At 35.0% G+C, this 19,440-nt stretch overlaps 1 protein-coding gene across 1 annotated transcript in view; it reads right to left on the bottom strand.

Annotated features, from left to right (window-relative positions):
• Window positions 1-4,660: 4,660 nt before the first annotated feature.
• Window positions 4,661-19,440, bottom strand: part of SLC35F5 (solute carrier family 35 member F5) — a 39,750-nt gene continuing 24,970 nt past the window's right edge. The window contains exons 12-16 of the mRNA XM_046019201.1: window positions 18,114-18,273; window positions 12,792-12,882; window positions 8,497-8,651; window positions 7,902-7,995; window positions 4,661-5,471 (exon numbers count right to left, since the gene is read on the bottom strand). Coding sequence (XP_045875157.1) covers window positions 7,920-7,995; window positions 8,497-8,651; window positions 12,792-12,882; window positions 18,114-18,273 — 482 coding nt within the window. The 3' untranslated portion in view covers window positions 4,661-5,471; window positions 7,902-7,919. The remainder of the gene's footprint in view (window positions 5,472-7,901; window positions 7,996-8,496; window positions 8,652-12,791; window positions 12,883-18,113; window positions 18,274-19,440) is intronic.

Genomic DNA, 19,440 nt, shown 5'->3' on the forward strand with positions numbered 1-19,440 from the left:
TAAATAAAATACTGAATAATTATGTGCTATAAAAATCATATGCTCACAATTTCACTTGGATTTGTTTCGCAGCTTATTTAATGCTGTCTAAAAATCAAGCAGGTAATGAAAACTACGTATTTCGAACATGCATTATAGGAGGCAATGTAGTGAGACTCTACTAAGGCCAGTCACTTAGAAAAGTTAGCGCATTTATCTGATATACTCAGGCTCCATAAAACGGTCACGGATGCAGGCTGTGCTGGAATTTAACTTCTGCAATGCTGCTTTATAAATCGGACTGAAAGCTTTGGAGTCCAGATGCTAAGCCCTAATAAAAGCAAAATGGAACTACGGTCTACGTAGAATCACTGTTATTACTATTCTATTAAGCACCACACATATACATGGTGTTTGGCATTCTCTCTTCAACTAGAAAACTTGTAGAATCACAGGATTTGAGAGCTGGGAGAAAATTAGAAGGCACTGATAGAACTCTTCACTTTCTGCTTGAGAATAGTGATGAGGCACTCATCAAGGAAGTCAGCATTTATAAAGCACCCAGGCACAAGGGGCTGGGCACTTCTGATTTCACTATTTTATTTCAGATTAAATAATTCCCCTCAATCAGTTTTGTTAAAGGGTAAAAGGGGAATCCAGCGTCAAAGTTAGTGCTCTCTCCTCAGCATAAGTATTCACAAAGTGTGGCCATGAGACCACCACCGGGGGCATTCCTAAGAAACTTGTTAGAAATGCAAATTCCCAGGCCTCCCTCTAGACCTACTAACTGGGGGTTCAGGGGGACAGCAGGCCCTGCCAGACCTACTAACCGGGGGTTGGTGGGAGGACAGCAGGCCCTGCAGGTGATGCTGACACATGCATCTTCAGCCGACACTGCTCTTCAGCAGTGGCTAAAGTTAATTTGGAGAATATATATTAAAGTATAATCTTATACTAAGCTACTACAAATGGATTATTATACTTTACACCAGAATAATTAAGACAAGGATAGCCTTCAACAGAATTTTGTTTTGATGTTACATGGCTTACCTGACACGGAATTTTTTCCTAAGAAAAGCAAATACTGGTAATAAAGATTAAATACTGGTAATAAGATTCTAAAGAACTGTTTTCACCTTGTATCAAAAGATTCTTGAAACAGAAATCTGTCTGCCTTTCAAGGACCCACCAAAATTAAGAAATACTCCTGCCTGCATGACTGACTTTATTACTTGCTATAATTAAAACTAGGTATAGGAAAGCCAAGTAGAGAAATACTAAAGACTTAGTATGTAAGGATCTAAGTTATAGTTAATAAAAGAAGCTAGGAAGAATGAAATCAAATATAAAATTAAAAACTAAAAATTTCATGAAGTGCCTTGTTAAGTTTCAATTTTTAAAAGTTTCACTTTAAAACTTCCAAGCTGGAAATTTTTCTTTTCCCACTTTGAAGTATCATGAAGGAAATTTTTATCTGAGTACTTCTCCACTGCAAATTCCCAACTCAAAAACAAATTCCCATTCATCTTACCAAACACTCAAAATGTTCTCACTTAGATATTTTTAGCATTTCAACATATACCCCTAACTAGAGAGTACTAATTACTTTCTGTAAATAATTTTTCCTTAACTCTACATCAGTGATTTCCAGTAGTTAATGTATATTGCACATGAGAAATTTTATAGGAAAGCATTGTTTTAAATGCAATGACATGGAGCGCCTGGGTGGCACAACTGGTTAAGAGACTAGGGGTGCAGTTGTGATCTCAGAGCTTCAGATTAAGCCCCACCTCAGGCTCTGTGCTCAACGGAGTCTGCTTGAGACTCTCCTTCTCCCTCTGCCCACACCCGCACCTCCTCGTCCCTGAGCTCTCTCTCAAATGAATAGATCTTTAAAAATACATAAACAAAATACAATGACATTAATATGATGCTTAGTTTTTAAAATATATAAATCACAATTTTTCTAGATAACCAAAAATCAGGATGAAAATAAGGTGATCTACTAAGAGTTAAAGTTAATAAACATTTCAATCATCATGCAATCTTTATGCCTGGAGGCAAAACAGAAAAGCTTCATGTAAATGTAACAGTAAATTCCCAAGTCATTATTTGCTTCTAATTTGTAATGAACTCCTCATCTATCCTGCTTATTAAAAGCTCTTAAGATTTAAAGGAAAATTTCCCGTGTACATACAATACTTGAACTACAAAACAAAACTTTTGTTGAGACAGATGAGGCTGGTACTATTTTAAAAAAGGAAATGGGGGGGCAGTCTAAGAATTGCAAGTCTATGAAAAGATGTACCTCATTTATCTAAATGAAATTTTGGTACACAACATACATACTAGAACAGAAACCTAACTTCAAATTCTGTATACTGAAAATCTTCTGTTAGCCATGTCACCATTTAAAAAAAAACAACACACAAACTTAGCTACATAAATAAAATCTGCAGATATCTCAAATCTATCTATGTATTTCTGTGAATTCTTCCTAAAATATTATTTAGTAATAAAGCATATTTCAAAAGGAAAGGAGGGAGACATGAAGGAGGATTATAACAACTAAAATTGCTTAAAATAAAAATAATGTTTCATTTATTTGCTAATATTATTCTGGAAAAAATATCTTCTAATTAATTCCTACTTTATCCTTCTTTAAAGATATTTTGTTTCTTCAACCAGTACACTGAGGATTAGTGCTACATACCTTAGTATCCTGACTTATGAAAACCTTTGGCTTTCAGAGAAGTCATACCTTGCAACCCCAAACTGGCTCTGCATGGTTGACTATGATGGGGATATTAGCATTCTTCCTGAAACAAGGCTGAATACCTTTGAAAACATTCACATTTAACCTTGTGAGCTTACTTCTACAGAAACAGCAAACTTTATTTATCAGCTACTACAGAACAATCAGCTTAATGTAAGGAATTAATTACGCCAGGCAGATAGAAGCCCATATATTAATTTCTTAAAAACTGAAAATTTATTTAAAGGAGTAAGTACAGGTGCACTGCATACACCTAAGGGCTTTTCTGAACTCCAGAAAGCATTCATCTAAGCACCTGTAAGGCTGCTTCATTTCTCAGTTTTGTTTCAGTAGAGTCTGATGTTCATCAAACATCAAATCTGACAAAACAGCAAACTCCCTTCAATTAAGGTCATAATTTGAAGTATTATTCAACAGTGGGATTTAAATTACATATATAGAAAGAAAAGTAGAAGACTGCAAGAAAGCATCAGAAATCACTATTAGATTCAGAAAATATGACTGTAGGCCAACACTTGCTTGAACAGAGGAAGGCTATGAGCAGTCACAGGAATGTAACCTTCCCTCCCAACATTTCCAAAGGTCGGCAATGTGGTTGCTGTGATCTGAGGGCCCTGACACCTACATTTCTGGGAAATCACAGAATGGAAGTAATCCACAACTTCATTTCTTGAGAAGATGAACCCTTAATTACAAAGATGCAAAAGAGAAGTCCTCAATTGCTTACTCTTATGCCTGCAGTATTCAAATAAAAAAAAAAAATCATTCAGACAAATAAAACCTAGGAGAAAAGATAATAGGTAGGCAAGCAAAGCAGCAATAATTCATACTTGCAGTTAACCGATTTAATGATGCTTTCTTCTAGAGAGGTTGTTCTTAAACACACATACATACAAACACAAAAACAAACCAACAAAAAGTCCCAGCAGCCTAGTGGAGGAAGTCCTCTGCATGATCCATCCAACATGTTAACGAAGGTGAACGAGTCCTGACTGACAACACCTGATCTTTACGACACGTGAACACAGAGCACATGACCAACCAAAAGTCTCTAAGTTCAACCTCATCTCATTTTTACAGAACAATTTAAAAGTTGAATTCTGCCTTTACTGTTTCAGCTATCTTAGCTTGTAACTTGCTGAAGGTATTGGTGAGCTGTCGAAAAGCAAACAGAAAGTAAAGGTATCTAGATAATAAACCACAACTGAAATTAGTCTTTGAGCAATTGAAATGTTATTTAAGTTCTTTTTAAGAAAAAAATTCATTAGAATTGCACTTTTTACATGCCTTTTCTGAGTCAAGGTAACAAAATCAGTATTATTTTCAGCTTAATAAGAATTACTGCTGGCACCAAATAGGAGAAGAGCTGTTTGTTTTTTAAACAGAGTATCAGAAACAATCTTTTAACACAAAAGTTCTCAGGACAAGCAAAAAGAAGGCTAAATTCCATTTTCAACTCATGGAACACCAAAGCAACTTTAAGACTGTGAATAAGATGAACTGAAGCTAAATACTGCAGAGGGAATTTAAAAAGTCAGAACTGTTAAGAAACTTTGAAGAGGAATGAATTATTCTCACACGACTTGAAAAGGAAATGGGTCCAGATGAATCCTGAGACATGTTCATTCACTGATGTTCTACAGTGAACAGGGGCAGTTGCACAAGAAGTACACCATAAAACCTAAGTTTAAAAGTTGTAATTAAGAGTACTTTATATTTAAGCTTGGTAGAGGAAAAATTCAAATGAAATTTTTAAAGTAGAATCTCTTTTTGCCTTCTTTGGTATTTTAGTTATTAAACATTTATTTAGGAAAAGTAGAGGCATCCAGTTCTGGAGTAATTGGGCACATTTATATATGAAAAAAAATCAGAAACCAATTAATAGATCTGTCATACACAAAGACATATATATATAAACATTTTATTTTAATAATACTCTTTATCACTTCAATTTAAATCATTCCATTATGAAAATGTCTTAATTGAAGACAGAATATTTCTTCAAAACTCTAAATTAAGCAGAGCTTTAACCATTAAATTTACAGCAATAGAGCCTTTAGAAATACATAATTCTTCATTTTACAATAATATTTCCCCTTTAAAAATTTGTCATAGTTTGTCACAGATTTAAAATACAAGGCACCTAATGCTAGGAAAGGATAATACAGTTTATGTAGTGTGATCTTTAAAGTCCCACTAAATTTACATGGACACACTTGCATAAAATTAAGCATTTTTTCTGTGTTGTTAATTTGCAATATTCTACTAAATATAATCCGTACCTATTATAGGCAGCTTACTTCATCACTTTATCTGTTAAGAAATACTGAGCTATATACTTAAATGATTTCTTGAAAACATTTTCATAATATAGGCCAGCATTTAACAAATAATATGTAAAAATAAAGTGTCCAGAACATTAGAATTCTATTCCTTGATTAGTTCAAATTATTTCATCAGCTGAATTCCTTGAGATGTGTAAGGCAGGTTGGTCCTTTAGAGGGACTGTGGATTGGAACTTCCTATAACTGCAGTGATATGTACACAGCTACACAGCAAAGTACTTCATTATGAAATGAAGAAAACAGATATGAGGAAAATATATTTTAGAGTTCCAAACAACTGAAACTGTTATTTTTCAGACTAGGCACTGAAACATTTTCTACAAAAACTTGCCAGAGATTGTCTCTTCACTGCATAATGTTCCATTATCAAGCTAAAAATAAAAACAAACACAAAATCGTCATTAGTTTATAACCGTCATAGCTTTAATTTTCTACAGTTCATATTGCAGAAAGCAAATTATCTTAACATTGAAATATATATCAAACACAGTTTATGTACTTAATAACTGGATACTGGAACCGGAGGTGAGTACTAAGAACTCATAGAAGGAAGTTCCATACTACTGTTGAAGGCTGACAGCCAACACTGCTAAAGACAGCAGAGTAACAGGTTTTTTTTTATATATATATATTTTTTAAGATTTTATTTATTTATTTGACAGAGAGAGAGATCACAAGTAGGCAGAGAGGCAGGCAGAGAGAGAGGCAGAGAGAGAGGAGGAAGCAGGCTCCCTGCGGAGCAGAGAGCCGGATGCGGGGCTCAATCCCAGGACCCTGGGATCATGAACCGAGCCGAAGGCAGTGGCTTAATCCATTGAGCCACCCAGGCGCCCCGCAGAGTAACAGTTTTGTTCATGGCATACCCCATCATTACCCCATGGAGACAAAGACTCCTGCCACACCTGTCCTTTAAACACTACTGCAGCCCATCTTCACGATCTCCCCTTTATCCAGCTCTCACTTCCAAAAATACTGAATCCTTGCCTGGGTGGGGGTGGGCATGAGTGTGAACATGGAAATAATGAACAGCATACTAGGGAGAGTGTGCATAAATTATAGTACTAGAAAGCTTTAAAGAATAACTATATGGATTTTTTTTTTTTAGCTTGAAGATAGCAAGTAAACATATTTAGTTCCACTCTGTCCCCAAAAGCTCAGGAGAACAACAATAAAGGGTTTTTTTTTTTAAAGGAATAAATCACATGAACAAAGAGAAGAGCAGAGACAAGAAAACAACAGCCAGCCAGATCTCTCTAAAAAGAGGGGTGAAGAAACACCAAAGAACAAGAAAATTAGCATGGCTTTTAGAAAAAGCAGTTACACATTCAGATACCCTGCCTTACTTTTCACAGCTTGTCAAGTGCCTCTTCTCCATCCCAGGAGAAGATGTGAGATGTATTCTCTATAAGGGGTAAATAGAGGGTCTCTGGATTGGGGAAATGCCAGGCACAATCCAACATGACTCAGTTACCCGAGTAACAGTTATATAATCATAACATTGCAAACACTGCTTATAGATCTATCCAGACTTATACAATAACTACACTGAGATCAGGAGGTGAGAAGGCAGGTAAATTGGGTGGAGGCAAAGGAGGGGGAAACTTAAAAGTAATCTATCCTCATCTACCGAAGTGGGAAAACAGACTGATGATGCCTAAAATGGAGAAATCAAGAAATAAAAGTATAAGCAGGGTACTTAGAGAGACTGTGTGTGGCATGGGTGGGGAAGCAGGAAGCAGGGATCAAAACAAGAGACTACGAGTATAAAGTGATTCCTCAGAGTAGGACATGAGCAAAAGCAGAACAGGCAGAGCAGGGTGGGTGGCAGCTGCTTTATACAAGAAATCTTGTAGAATTCTAACTCTGTGAACTATGTGCATGTATAACCATCATAACAATAAAAGCTAGAACAAAAAATTGGTTGACCAAAGAAATCCAGAACCAAGACAATTAGCCCTAGGTTAGAGGTAAATGTACCATGAAGACAGTAACAATTAAGCTTCAAAGTCCAATATGAGTGCAGGGAGGTGACAACAGCTGCTCAGTGTTCTGAGTGAGCCAGGGAAGCTCAGTGCAATCAGGAAACATTTCAGTATAAAAGGGACCTGAAGCTCTCAAATTTCAATAATTAACTGTGATCTCTCACTCTAAGTGGATATATAACCACTTTTATACATGCCAAAAATATATGTTAGATGTATTTCAGGCATTCATTCAGTGAAAGATAAAATATCATGTACTCATTTGTCATGTCATAAATATAAGAAAAGATAGTATTTCTTAAAATTTTTTAGGAATGGGGAAATGTTCTTGAAACAGTAAATGAAAAATCATAGTCAATCAGGATATACACTATGCTAGTTAGGGAAAACACACACACATGTATAGAGAAAAGACTGGATATACACCAAAATAATACATTTTTTTCAAGTTTATACTACGGGAAAAATATTTTTCTAAAGTATACTATTACATAAAATGATGATTCTTAGTATGAATAAAAGTAATAGTTAAACGTGGGATCACTTCATTTGCACACAGTTTCAACTTACCAAGTATTTAATACTTGAATTAATCTAATGAGAGAAGGACTACTATAACCCCATTTCACAAATAAGAAAACTGAGGCAAGGTTAATAACCTTACATAGCTAAGTACATGAAGAAGCTAGAACTGGAACCCAGGCAGCGTGACTCTAGAGCTCGTCTTTTACCATCTAGACTATGCTGCCCTGAAAAAGCTAATTATGGAAAACCAATTCTGTATTTGAGCATTACAGGAATAAAGAAGCTTATACAAACCTGGACTACAGACAACAGCTAACTAGCTCCATCCTCCTGAGAAACACCGTGCATAGGAATGAGACTCTCACACTGTTCACTGTCTTCAGGAACCCTTAAAAAAAAATTATGATAATAGTTAAGGAAAGCTTTAAAACTGAAAAGAGCTCTTAAAAATGATCTATTCCATTATCTTGATGCTGTGAGGTCAGAACTAAAATTAGGGCAAGATTTCTCAACAACTTGCCCCAAGTTCTTACTTTAGTATGATGCAAAAATAAAAATCTTTTAAAAAAGAAAAAACTGAAAAAATTTGAGGCAGTGTTATCATGTTTTATTATAAATCTTATTCACACCAGTGAACATTTTTTCTATGTTTAAATTCATTACACCAAAACAATAAGCACTTTGGTTTTACCTGTAAATCAAAACATTTTTTAAAAGTAGTTGTGAAGAAACTATCTTACCACCCAAAGGATCTCAACAAATTATTTTACCTGGCATAATACATATATAAACGATAATCTTTCAATAATTCTTCATAGTAGGCCAGCATATCATTTCCAGTTTATTTAGCAAAGAATATATTTTTTACTTATACTGGAACCAAACCAACCTCTGAATTCGATGTTTTCTGCATATAAAGGCAAAAATTCTTCTGATTCCCACCATCACAGGATCCCAATTATTATAATGGCATAAGAGAGTTACAATAAAAAATGAAAAAAATACAGGGATAGCGCCTGCAAAAAATAACCAAGAAAACTGCACCTAAAAATAAAAACAAAAAAACCCCATAATTATCATTAAGACAATTTTCTCCTTTAACATAAGTTTTCTATTTATGAAAATTTGTAGGAATAAGTTAAAACACCGAGAATACTAAGCACTGACAGTATGTTATTAAGTATGTTATTATCAAATATGAGGATTCAGAAATCAACGTATGATTCCACTTGCTTAAATTACCAACAAAATTATGTCTTGCTTGGGAATGGATCTAAAGGAAAGCCAGAAGGCACACTTTTCATTTATTAGGTATAATACATCCAGGAGCGGAATAACAAAACGTTAAGTTTTGTCTTCTACATCATGATACCCTTTTTTTTTTTAACGGATTACTGCTGACTTTAAAGTAGATCCTCCCCTTCAGTGTCTAAAGTCACCTTCAAAAACTCACATTTTTGAAAACTATGTTACAGTATGCTGTGATATGCTGTGCTATGTGACAGTTTCTTAAAGATGGCACCAAAAACAGATAAACACTTAGGTGCAACTTTTGCAAACCTTTTATTAACAATTTGCAAAAAATTCTAATCCTGACTCTTAAAACTAGTTTGTTTCTGTAGTAACAAATGAAAAATTCCAAAAGGAAATCACGGCTAAGTAAAATAAAGACAACAAATAGGAATACTTTTACTAAAATGTGAGCCAGAAAAGACAAGCAGCAAGCAGAGCCCCAGTTGATGAAAAGCCCCTTGGATATCATCAAAGCTAAGCCCCCACTACATCACTTTATCAGGGTTCTCAAGAAAATTAAATATAATGAGATGCCATAAAGTGAAGAAACGCCATCTAGATACAACAAAGATCAAAAACAATTGTCAAAGAAGGCTGCACTGATTGAGACTTACTGCAACCCACTGGTGTGATCTCCTTCAAATAATGATGAAAATAGTAACTCCTATCTTTAAAATAGATCAGAAAAACTGTGTTTGCCCTCTTTAAGTGTGAAAAAAAAAAAAAAGTGAGGTAGGATCACAGGCAAGACTCCTTTTGGTGGGTACCACTCCATTTCATAGCACCATTGGTCAGAGTAATGGGGTTTTATGAGAATATTTTTTATGAGGGGCTCACAATGCATAACACAAGAATAATCACTGACAACTTTTAACATGCATGTCCTGCTTGTATGATACACACACGGGCTGTTAGTCTAAGACCCAGGAAAGAGCATTCAGTAAGAGAAACTAAAAACCCTTCATGCTGTTATCAAATTACCGTTATAACATATTCCAGGAATATTTGCAAGAATATATATAATCAAGAAAAACCATAATACACTTATATGACCCAAGACCAGAAAAAGTATGAAAACTGAAGACTAATGAGTTAAAAATGTAGACAGAATTGGTAAGAGTGGCTTCATGAACATTCAGCCTATTTTATAACTGAGTAAAAGCAAACTTTGTAAGGTAGGTAAAACCCTACTTGACTTTTAAAGACAAAGTTCCCTTGTAATGACGCAAGTTATTTATGTCACCACATAATAAAAAACTTCTAATTTGATTTCCAACAAGCTATGAAGACAATTTTTCAAATGAAGACATTTATTATACAAAATATTGTCTACATTACAAAAAATATCTAAAAACCTGAATATATGTGAATACAAATCTGAATACAATCCAAGATGCTTCCTATTACACAAAACATCAATTATATTAAATAGGTAACGATTTACTTTAGGCATGATAAAAGATATTGATAACTGCTAATTTCAGAAACTATATATAAATACAGCTGGCTATTAGAATCAAAAACCCCATGAAAGTAGATTTTCCTGTTTGTTTGTTTTTTCCTCCTGGTTTACATTAGAGAGAGAGAGCATGAGCAGGGGGAGGAGCAGAGGGAGAGGCAGCTAAGCAGGGTCCCTGAGACCAGGCTGGATCTCAGGACCTGGATCATGACCTGAACCTGAGGCCGCTAAAATGTAAACTGAGCCATCCAGATGCCCCTCCTGTTTCTACAGCTCTGGGGCACACCCTGCCACTTTTTCTAGAAGGTATCTTCTTACCCTCAATTCCCACCCACCAAAAGGCCCACCCCCTGCTCATTTAACTGGCTAATTCTAGATGTGAAGACAATCAACAAAGGACTGGTTATGTTTTTCTAATTATTCAATCAATTATTTGTTTATTTATTTTCATTTTCCCTTTTCTTCTGTTTTGTCCTATCAAAGTATTTGATTAAACAAATTACATAATCATTTAATAAAATTAGGTCCCCTGTGACAGTTCTTTTTTAATCCTAAAATTAACCTTCAATTTTTATTTTTCAAATCTGCAAAAGCTGATGTTTTCAAAATATAGTACAGAAAAATTCATTTACACAGTAGTCTACCAAAATCCTCTAATAACAATACTTTCCCAGTTTCACTAGAGCAAGTTTGGTTGATATTCAAGATCCTGAGATGTGGAAGGACCTGGCTATTATTCAAATCTGTAAAGAATCTAATGATGTGTAACTTTAGTGTTATGTATATTTTATAATATTCACATTCTTTGAAAATGCATGGTACATAAGATAATTCTCAATTAAGGAGAAGCTCTCTGTTTTTAACCATGACAAATAAATAAGAATTCACTGAGCCATGAAACAAAGTAAATATCAGCACAGAATTGTTTAGAATATATTATCAATTGGAGTATTTTGCCTTTATCCTATGAACTGCACAAAGATCTAAAGAAAAATCACTTTAAAAATCTGATTCTAACTTCTATATATTATAAGCCTTTGGGCTTTTAAGTATTTTCTCTTCAAATTTTATTAAGCCAAAGCACGCGCACGTGTGCACACACGCACATACCCCATTTTGTTACTTAATACTTGGGAGTTCAGGGGAGCCTGGGTGGGTCAGTCAGTTAAGCATCTGACTCTTGATTTTGGCTCAGATCATGATCTCAGGATGTGTCACTGAGCCCTGTGTTGAGATCAAGTCCTGTGCTAGGCTCCAGTTGGGCTGTGGAGCCTACTTAAGATTCTCTCTCTCTGCCTCTCCCTGTTCATACTTTCTCTCTTAAAAAAACAAAACAATGGGTGCCTGGGTGGTTCAGTGGGTTAAGCCTCTGCCTTCAGCTCAGGTCATGATCCCAGGGTCCTGGGATCGAGCCCCGCATCGGGCTCCCTGCTCGGCGGGGAGCCTGCTTCCCCCCCTCTCTCTGCCTGCCTCTCTGCCTACTTGTGATCTCTGTCTGTCAAATAAATAAAATATTTAAACAACAACAAAACAAAAACAACAAAAAAACCCTTCAAAAAAAGTCTGTAAACTTTGAAATGAGTGATAAATGACTACACTACATCTTTTAGCACTATATATATGGTATGCCTCTTTTCTCCTTGTTACTCCTAGAAGCAGTAAAGAAACTCCTTGCTTCATGCTGCAGGGAGAGATTCTCTTTTCTGTGATGTTATCATTGCCAATGTTTGCCATAAAAATCCCTGCATCCAGACCAGGACATCACAGAAGAGGGACAGAGCACCTGCCCTCCTGAGTCCTGACAGAAATGAGCATTTACCGAGAAACATAATTCCTATGTTGCTTATATTTATAATATTACTGCAATATTAAGGAATCTTTGGAATTTATCTTAGGAATCAAAATACCACTACTTATATAATAAAATATATCCCATCCTCTATTCTATACCACTGACTTACCAATGAAATGTGGAATAACTAGCTCCCAAACTGGAGAACTACATTTAAGATACTGTCCTTATCTTAGAAATTAAGAAAAAAAAAAAAAGTTAAAAATGTATGAGATTATCTATTTCTTTGATACTTTTTATATCTCTATATAGTAAAGCACCTTAGAGAGGTAGAGCAGGTTGTAATCATGGTTGTACGGTTATAATTTAATCATATGCCCTAACTTTCACTACTCCGTTTTAAAAATCCATCTAAAATAGGGGGACCTGGGTGACTCAGTTGGTTAAGTGTCAGATTTTTTATTTCAGCTCAGATCATGATGTCAGTGTCATGAGATCAAGTCCCACGTGGGGCTCCACTCTCAGCGGGGAGTCTGCTTGAGATTCTTTCTCCTCTGCCTCTCCTCCCCACTCATGCTCTCTTGTGCACATTCTCCCAAAAAAAATTCATCTAAAATATCTAATGAACAGTTTGCCTTACCTTTTGCATACACATGTCAGCTATTATGGACAGAGGTATTGTAAGGCTTAGTGCAAGTGTGCCTATCAATGATGAGGTAAGAAAGCAGCCCCTAAAAAGGAAAAAAAGAAAATAAACATTTCCATATGAAAAAAGTAAAACCACCAAAGAAAATAGAGGCATGAAATATCAGAAGTAAAGACTAAAGCTTAGGGCAGACTGAGAAGCAATAAAGCAACTAGGATGATTTTTTTAAAGTTTACCTTCAAATATTAAAAAGTCCAAATATATAAGAATAAAATTTTCAAGTATTTCATACTATTTTCAAAATTTGCTTACAGATATTATTCAACATTGGATGTACAGCTTCTATTTCACTAACATTTTTTATACAACTGTCAAAAGAGCTCTTATAGTTTTGTGATACCTAGCTAACAAAGAAAATTAATTAAACTTCAGGACAATACTTCACAACACTGACTTCTAAATGATAAGCCAACTTACAAGTCTGTCAGCAAAGCAAAAATATCTCACCCTCATGAAAACTAAAATAGTCTTCAGATCTGTGTTGCTCTTTTGGTTTGGGTTAGCAATGAAAAGAGCTGACAATTTTTTAAGGATACTTCCTTCTTGTTTTCCTTTTTTGTGTAACTGTTCTAACCACAATATAAGTTCTTCATTTTCTTTTCACCTTGAACTTTCAATGTTGGTATCAAATTTTGAATTACCACTCTGGAAATAGTTTTATTTAGTTGAAGGGAAAAAATGAAAGGAAGCATTATACCAAATAGGTAAGCCATTTATACAGACTAATAATGTGGGTGTATAAAAAGAAAATAGGGGTGCCTGGCTAGCTCAGTAGATAAAGCAAGACACTCCTGCTCTCAGGGTCATGAGATTGAGCCCCACATTGCAGGCAGAGGTTACTTAAGGAAAGAAAGAAAGATTAATTAACTATAAGCCAAGATAAAACCATAATGTATATAATTAACAGACTCACAGAAATTCTAAACTACTAAATTCTAGCTCAGTGTATGACAGAATTAATACTGTCCTGCAAAAAAAGAGCCTATCTCTTGATAAAGTGTCACTCAACATTTCAATAGAGGCTGTACCATCAGTTCTTGTCACTTCAGTAAAGAGAACTCAAGCACTAGTAGTTCCTACCACACACGAGCTGCTCTGTGAAAAGACAGTTCAAGAGGTCGAAAAAAATTTTTAATGTGGCATATGTTTTTAGAGATTTAATACAAAGTACAATCACAAAGAATCTGAAACAAAGTATTAACAAAACTGTTTGACTTACACCAGCTTTTCCCAATTTAGCTGATGGTTGAATCCTTTCGTCATCTATTATCATTTCAGGGACTCACTTTAGGAAATGCTGAGACAAAGAACTAGGTACTATCATTCAACATCTATACAAATGGTACAGGATATGGGCTTAACAATGCACCTCAGTTTTGTTTTGTTTTTAAATAAAAAAAATCAGTGACAAGTACTTATCTTTAATTTACAAAAAAAAAAAAAAGTTCACAACCACACTTTGAAATCTGTGGTTTACTACTCAGCACTTGGGTTATGTAAGCTGAAGTTTACTGTTCTTTTTATAGTTAAACATACAATAACCCTGATCCCCCCAAAAAAGAAGGAAATCATCCTACATGCAGATTATGAGTTCTGATTTAAATGTGTATTTTCTTATGATTTAAAAAGATGTAAAATATATAGAGATATGCTTCTTATACTTGTTTTGTTGCCAAGAACACCCAGAATTTAAGGGATGTGTTTGTTTCATTACTGATTGGTTTGCTGCTACTGAACCGTTACCATTAGTACTCTTAATCACTCTAGTGTCAAAGTATATCTGAAAAATAAAACTTCTTGAGATCCTGAAAAATCCATTCTAGGTAAGGATAAAATAGCTTTTATCGTAATATAAGACTATGAATGTCCAATTTATCTATTCAACAATACATACTCATATACCATTTGGGAAAATAAATAGTGCTCCCTCCATGGGGACTGATACTGCAATTCTCTATCAAAATCTAAAATCTGTATGACTGACTCAGGCTTTTCCACTTATTGGCATTTAACCTACAGATGACTTAAGTATACATACAAAGATAAATAGGAGGATATTCAATGCCACTTTATTTACAAAGCAAAGCACTGGGAACTTAAAATGTCTACCAATAAAGAACAGGTAAAACACATTATATTCTACCTGGTATATCACATAATGGATTGGAACATAATATACTAGAACACTACATAGGCTTTAAAAAAATGAGTTGAACCTAACTGCTGATATGTAAAGATTTACAAAACAATCAGGGAAAAAAAGCAAGTACAAAACAATATCCATAGCATGTCCCCATTTGCATGTTAAAAATAAGCCAGATTGGGGGTGGATCAGGAGACTGATAAACATTTCTACATGTATAGAAAATTTTGTAGAAGGTTTAGAAGTTAATAATAGTTGCCTCTGGGAAAAAAGAATGGAGATTTAAAGTGAAAGAGAGAAAACATTTCCTTTTCATTGTATATCCTTTTGTAAGCTTTTGTATGTATTATTCTTTTCATTCAAAAAAAGTTAAGTTAAAAAAATTCTAAAACATGTTATTTATTTAAATGTAATGTTTTCTAAGGGAGCAAACTAAAAAAGCTCACATAGAGAGATTACATGTCACAACTCCTATTTGATCATCCCTAAAGCCTACATTAAATTCTGCTAAACATAATAAAACTCTCTACTGTATGTTTAATTAAAACTGGAGCTCTAAGAACCCTCCTACACTGTTGGTGGGAATGCAAGCTGGTGCAACCACTCTGGAAAACAGCATGGAGGTTCCTCAAAATGTTGAAAATAGAACTACCCTATGACCCAGCAATTGCACTACTGGGTATTTACCCTAAAGATACAAACGTAGTGATCCGAAGGGGCAAGTGTACCCGAATGTTTATAGCAGCAATGTCTACAATAGCCAAACTGGAAAGAACCTAGATGTCCATCGACAGATGAATGGATAAAGAAGATGTGGTATATATACGCAATGGAATACTATGCAGCCATCAAAAGAAATGAAATCTTGCCATTTGCGACAACGTGGATGGAACTAGAAGGTATCATGCTTAGTGAAATAAGTCAATTAGAGAAAGACAACTATTATATGATCTCCCTGATATGAGGACGTGGAGATGCAACATGGGGGGGTTAGGGCGATAGGAAAAGAATAAATGAAACAAGATGGGATTGGGAGGGAGACAAACCATAAGTGACTCTTAATCTCACAAAACAAACTGGGGGTTGCTGGGGGGAGGTGGGGTTGGGAGAGGGGGAGGGGGTTATGGACATTGGGGAGGGTATGTGCTATCGTGAGTGCTGTGAAGTATATAAACCTGGTGATTCACAGACCTGTAACCCTGAGGATAAAAATACATTATATGTTTATAAAAAAAAAAAAATTGGAAGGGGAGGCGAACCATAAGAGACTATGGACTCTGAAAAACAACCCGAGGGTTTTGAAGGGGCGGGGGTGGGAGGTTGGGGGAACTAGGTGGGGGGTAATAGGGAGGGCACGTATTGCATGGAGCACTGGGTGTTGTGCAGAAACAATGAATACTGTTACGCTGAAAAAAAATAAATAAATTAAAAAAACAAAACAAAACTGGAGCTCTCAATAAAGAATGAGCATTTTATAATATTTGTAGTGACATAGTCTGTGTTTATTATGAGTCTTAATGTAATAATGTAATAAGCATCATACTAAATCCTTCTCTAGTCTAACATCCAAAGAAAAATTTAATAATTGCTTTCAAATATACTACTTTGCCTTTAAATTATCTAATTTAAACTAAAATTCCTAGAAAACATGAACCTGTGTTAAAATACAGTGAGTACATAATTAAACTGTAGTAACAAATGGTTGAATATCAACAATCCCTCATGATTCTATAGAGTTCAATAAAAAAACTATCAGTAAGTAGTTCTATCTGTTCAGAATCAAGAGTAGAGAGAGGCAAGAGAAACCAGAGAACAAAAGAAATACCAGAATTGATAGTAAAGAAGCAACAGGATGAGAGAGTATACAATATATATTAATACAGAAAATAAAATATGTAAATCTCTTGGCTTAAAAAAACTTAGCACGGGGCGCCTGGGTGGCTCAGTGGGTTAAAGCCTCTGCCTTCGGCTCAGGTCATGATGCCAGGGTCCTGGGATTGAGCCCCGCATCTGGCTTTCTGCTCCATAGGGAGCCTGCTTCCTCCTCTCTCTCTGCCTGCCTCTCTGCCTAGTTGTGATTTCTGTCAAATAAATAAAATATTAAAAACAAAACAAAACAAAAAAACAAAACTTATCACATAAAATACACATAATGAAAGATGGAAGATTGAATGAATAAATGGATTCTGATATCAAAGTGTTTTAGATCAGTAAAGAAACTTAAGGACATAAATTAACTATAAGATAAAGTCTATCTTTAAGTTTTACATGAAGGGAAGTAAGTGGAAGAATATCAAGAAAACCGAAATTTCCATGATTGAGGAGAGGGAAAAGTACAGGTAAAGCATTAAGGAAGTCTTCATGGAAAAGGCTATTTTGTCTCAGTCTTTTCAAGGGAAAACTAGTCAGTGGTCTTAATTGGCATATCGTAAAATCCATTTAGGAGCTTAAATACAATTTGTGGGTTTTTTTCAGTTCCTATTAGATAGTAACATGACTAACTTTAAAGCTCTGTATTTGAAAGATTTCTTAAATTCCATATATGATATTGTCTTCAAACTACTTTAGGGTCAATATCACGTATCAATATATTTGATACAACATTTCAAAACATGTTAACATCTCAAATTTATCAGGGTTACATATCTAGCTCACTATATGAAAAGCGCTAAGAATAAAACAAAAAAAGTCTATGAACAACCATTCCAAAGTCTCTAAAGTTCCCTAGATTCTCACTCAGAACTCATGTTATTCATATTTAGAATATAAACCTCCATTAGATAATGACACCTTTCATTTATATAACATTCTACTTTTAAAACACTTCTACAAATTTAGATCATTTATATGCATCCATTCATTCAAATATGTATTCAGCAAATATTTATTGAGCTCCTTCTATGTATAAGGTATTATTCTATACAGTCAGTGCACAGAAGTTAAAAAACAAAGTTCCTGCTCTAGTGGAGTTACTTTATTAAAGTGTGAAATGCGTAGGGGGAGAAGATGCACAGAAGAAGCCATCAGAAGACAAAAGAAATACAAATGCTTAAACTATCCAAAAGTCCACTAGCTGGTATCTAATAAATCATAGGGTAGTAAATAGTACATACCACAACCACAGGAACTCTGAGAGAACTGTTCCAATAAGGCCGTTAATGATAATGCACATTAATACTACTTTATTGGGGAACTCAAAGTCCTCAAATCCAGTATAATGAAGTAAAAAGAAACCTGGCCATAAGAGCAGCAGATTAAACAGACCTACAAAACCTAAATATGTATAAAAGAGACAACAGTTAGTAACTGAGGTTCATTTAAGTTTTTCAAACTTATAACTCTATAATTAGAAAACATTAGATTTTGCACAAAGAGCTCCAACAGGTTTCCTTAACTGAAACTTCTCTTTCCTTCAGTCAGACATATGGGCAGCTCGATATCGGAAAAAACTGTACTAGCAACTGGTGGTCACTGAGTCTTCAAGATTCCACTATTCACACTGCACAGAGCAATTACTACAGAATAAACCACTTAATTCAAAAAGAAAGGTTGTTAACCTTAGCTACTAATAAGTTAGTGACTTCAAACTTAATGAAATAACTGGTATATCTATGTGTATGGATATACAGCCCAAATTAATTATGGGGAAGCAGACAGTCTGCTCTCTGATTTAACACATATTTATGTTTAAAGCACCTGTAGTATTGTTGGGAATAATGGAGAAGTTTCCAAACCAGATACATTCTTGGTCCTTGCCTTCCAGGGGGCTCATAAGCTAACTGGTGAGATAACATACATACACAAACAGCTCCTCAACTTAGGAACTAGTGCAGACTATCTGTAAAGGAAGGCTGTAACATTCAGTAGTCGAAAGAGTGTGCTCTGCAGTATGACTGCCCTGAGTTCCAATCCCAGCTCCACCATTCACCAGTACTGTAAACCTTATACAAGATGCAAAAACTCTCTTAAGCCTCAGTTTTCCAACCCATAACCATAAAATCACATTTAATTAGGTTACTGGGAAAATTAAATGAAACACTTACACAATATAACACAGTACCTGGCATAAAAAGTTAGTAAAGGTAAACTGCTATTATTATTAAAGAAATGTAAGTTTAATGTTACTACATGTAAATACAAAGACTATAAAGGAAAAATTTACAATTCTATAGTAATTTTTATTGCACTCCTCTACAGTTGAACATCATAGATCCATTCGGTAACTATAGAGCTTACTTAAAAGAAAGCTAAATCACAGTAAATATGTATTTTATATTTGTTCCTAAATAATAAACTAGAATTTAGGATGCCTAGTTAAATCTAAACAGGACTGGAGGGGCGCCTGGGTGGCTCAGTGGGTTTAAGCCGCTGCCTTCAGCTCAGGTCATGGTCTCAGGATCCTGGGATCGAGCCCCACATCGGGCTCTCTGCTCCGCAGGG

This window comes from Meles meles, chromosome 9, assembly GCF_922984935.1.
Source record: "Meles meles chromosome 9, mMelMel3.1 paternal haplotype, whole genome shotgun sequence".
NCBI lineage: Eukaryota > Metazoa > Chordata > Mammalia > Carnivora > Mustelidae > Meles > Meles meles.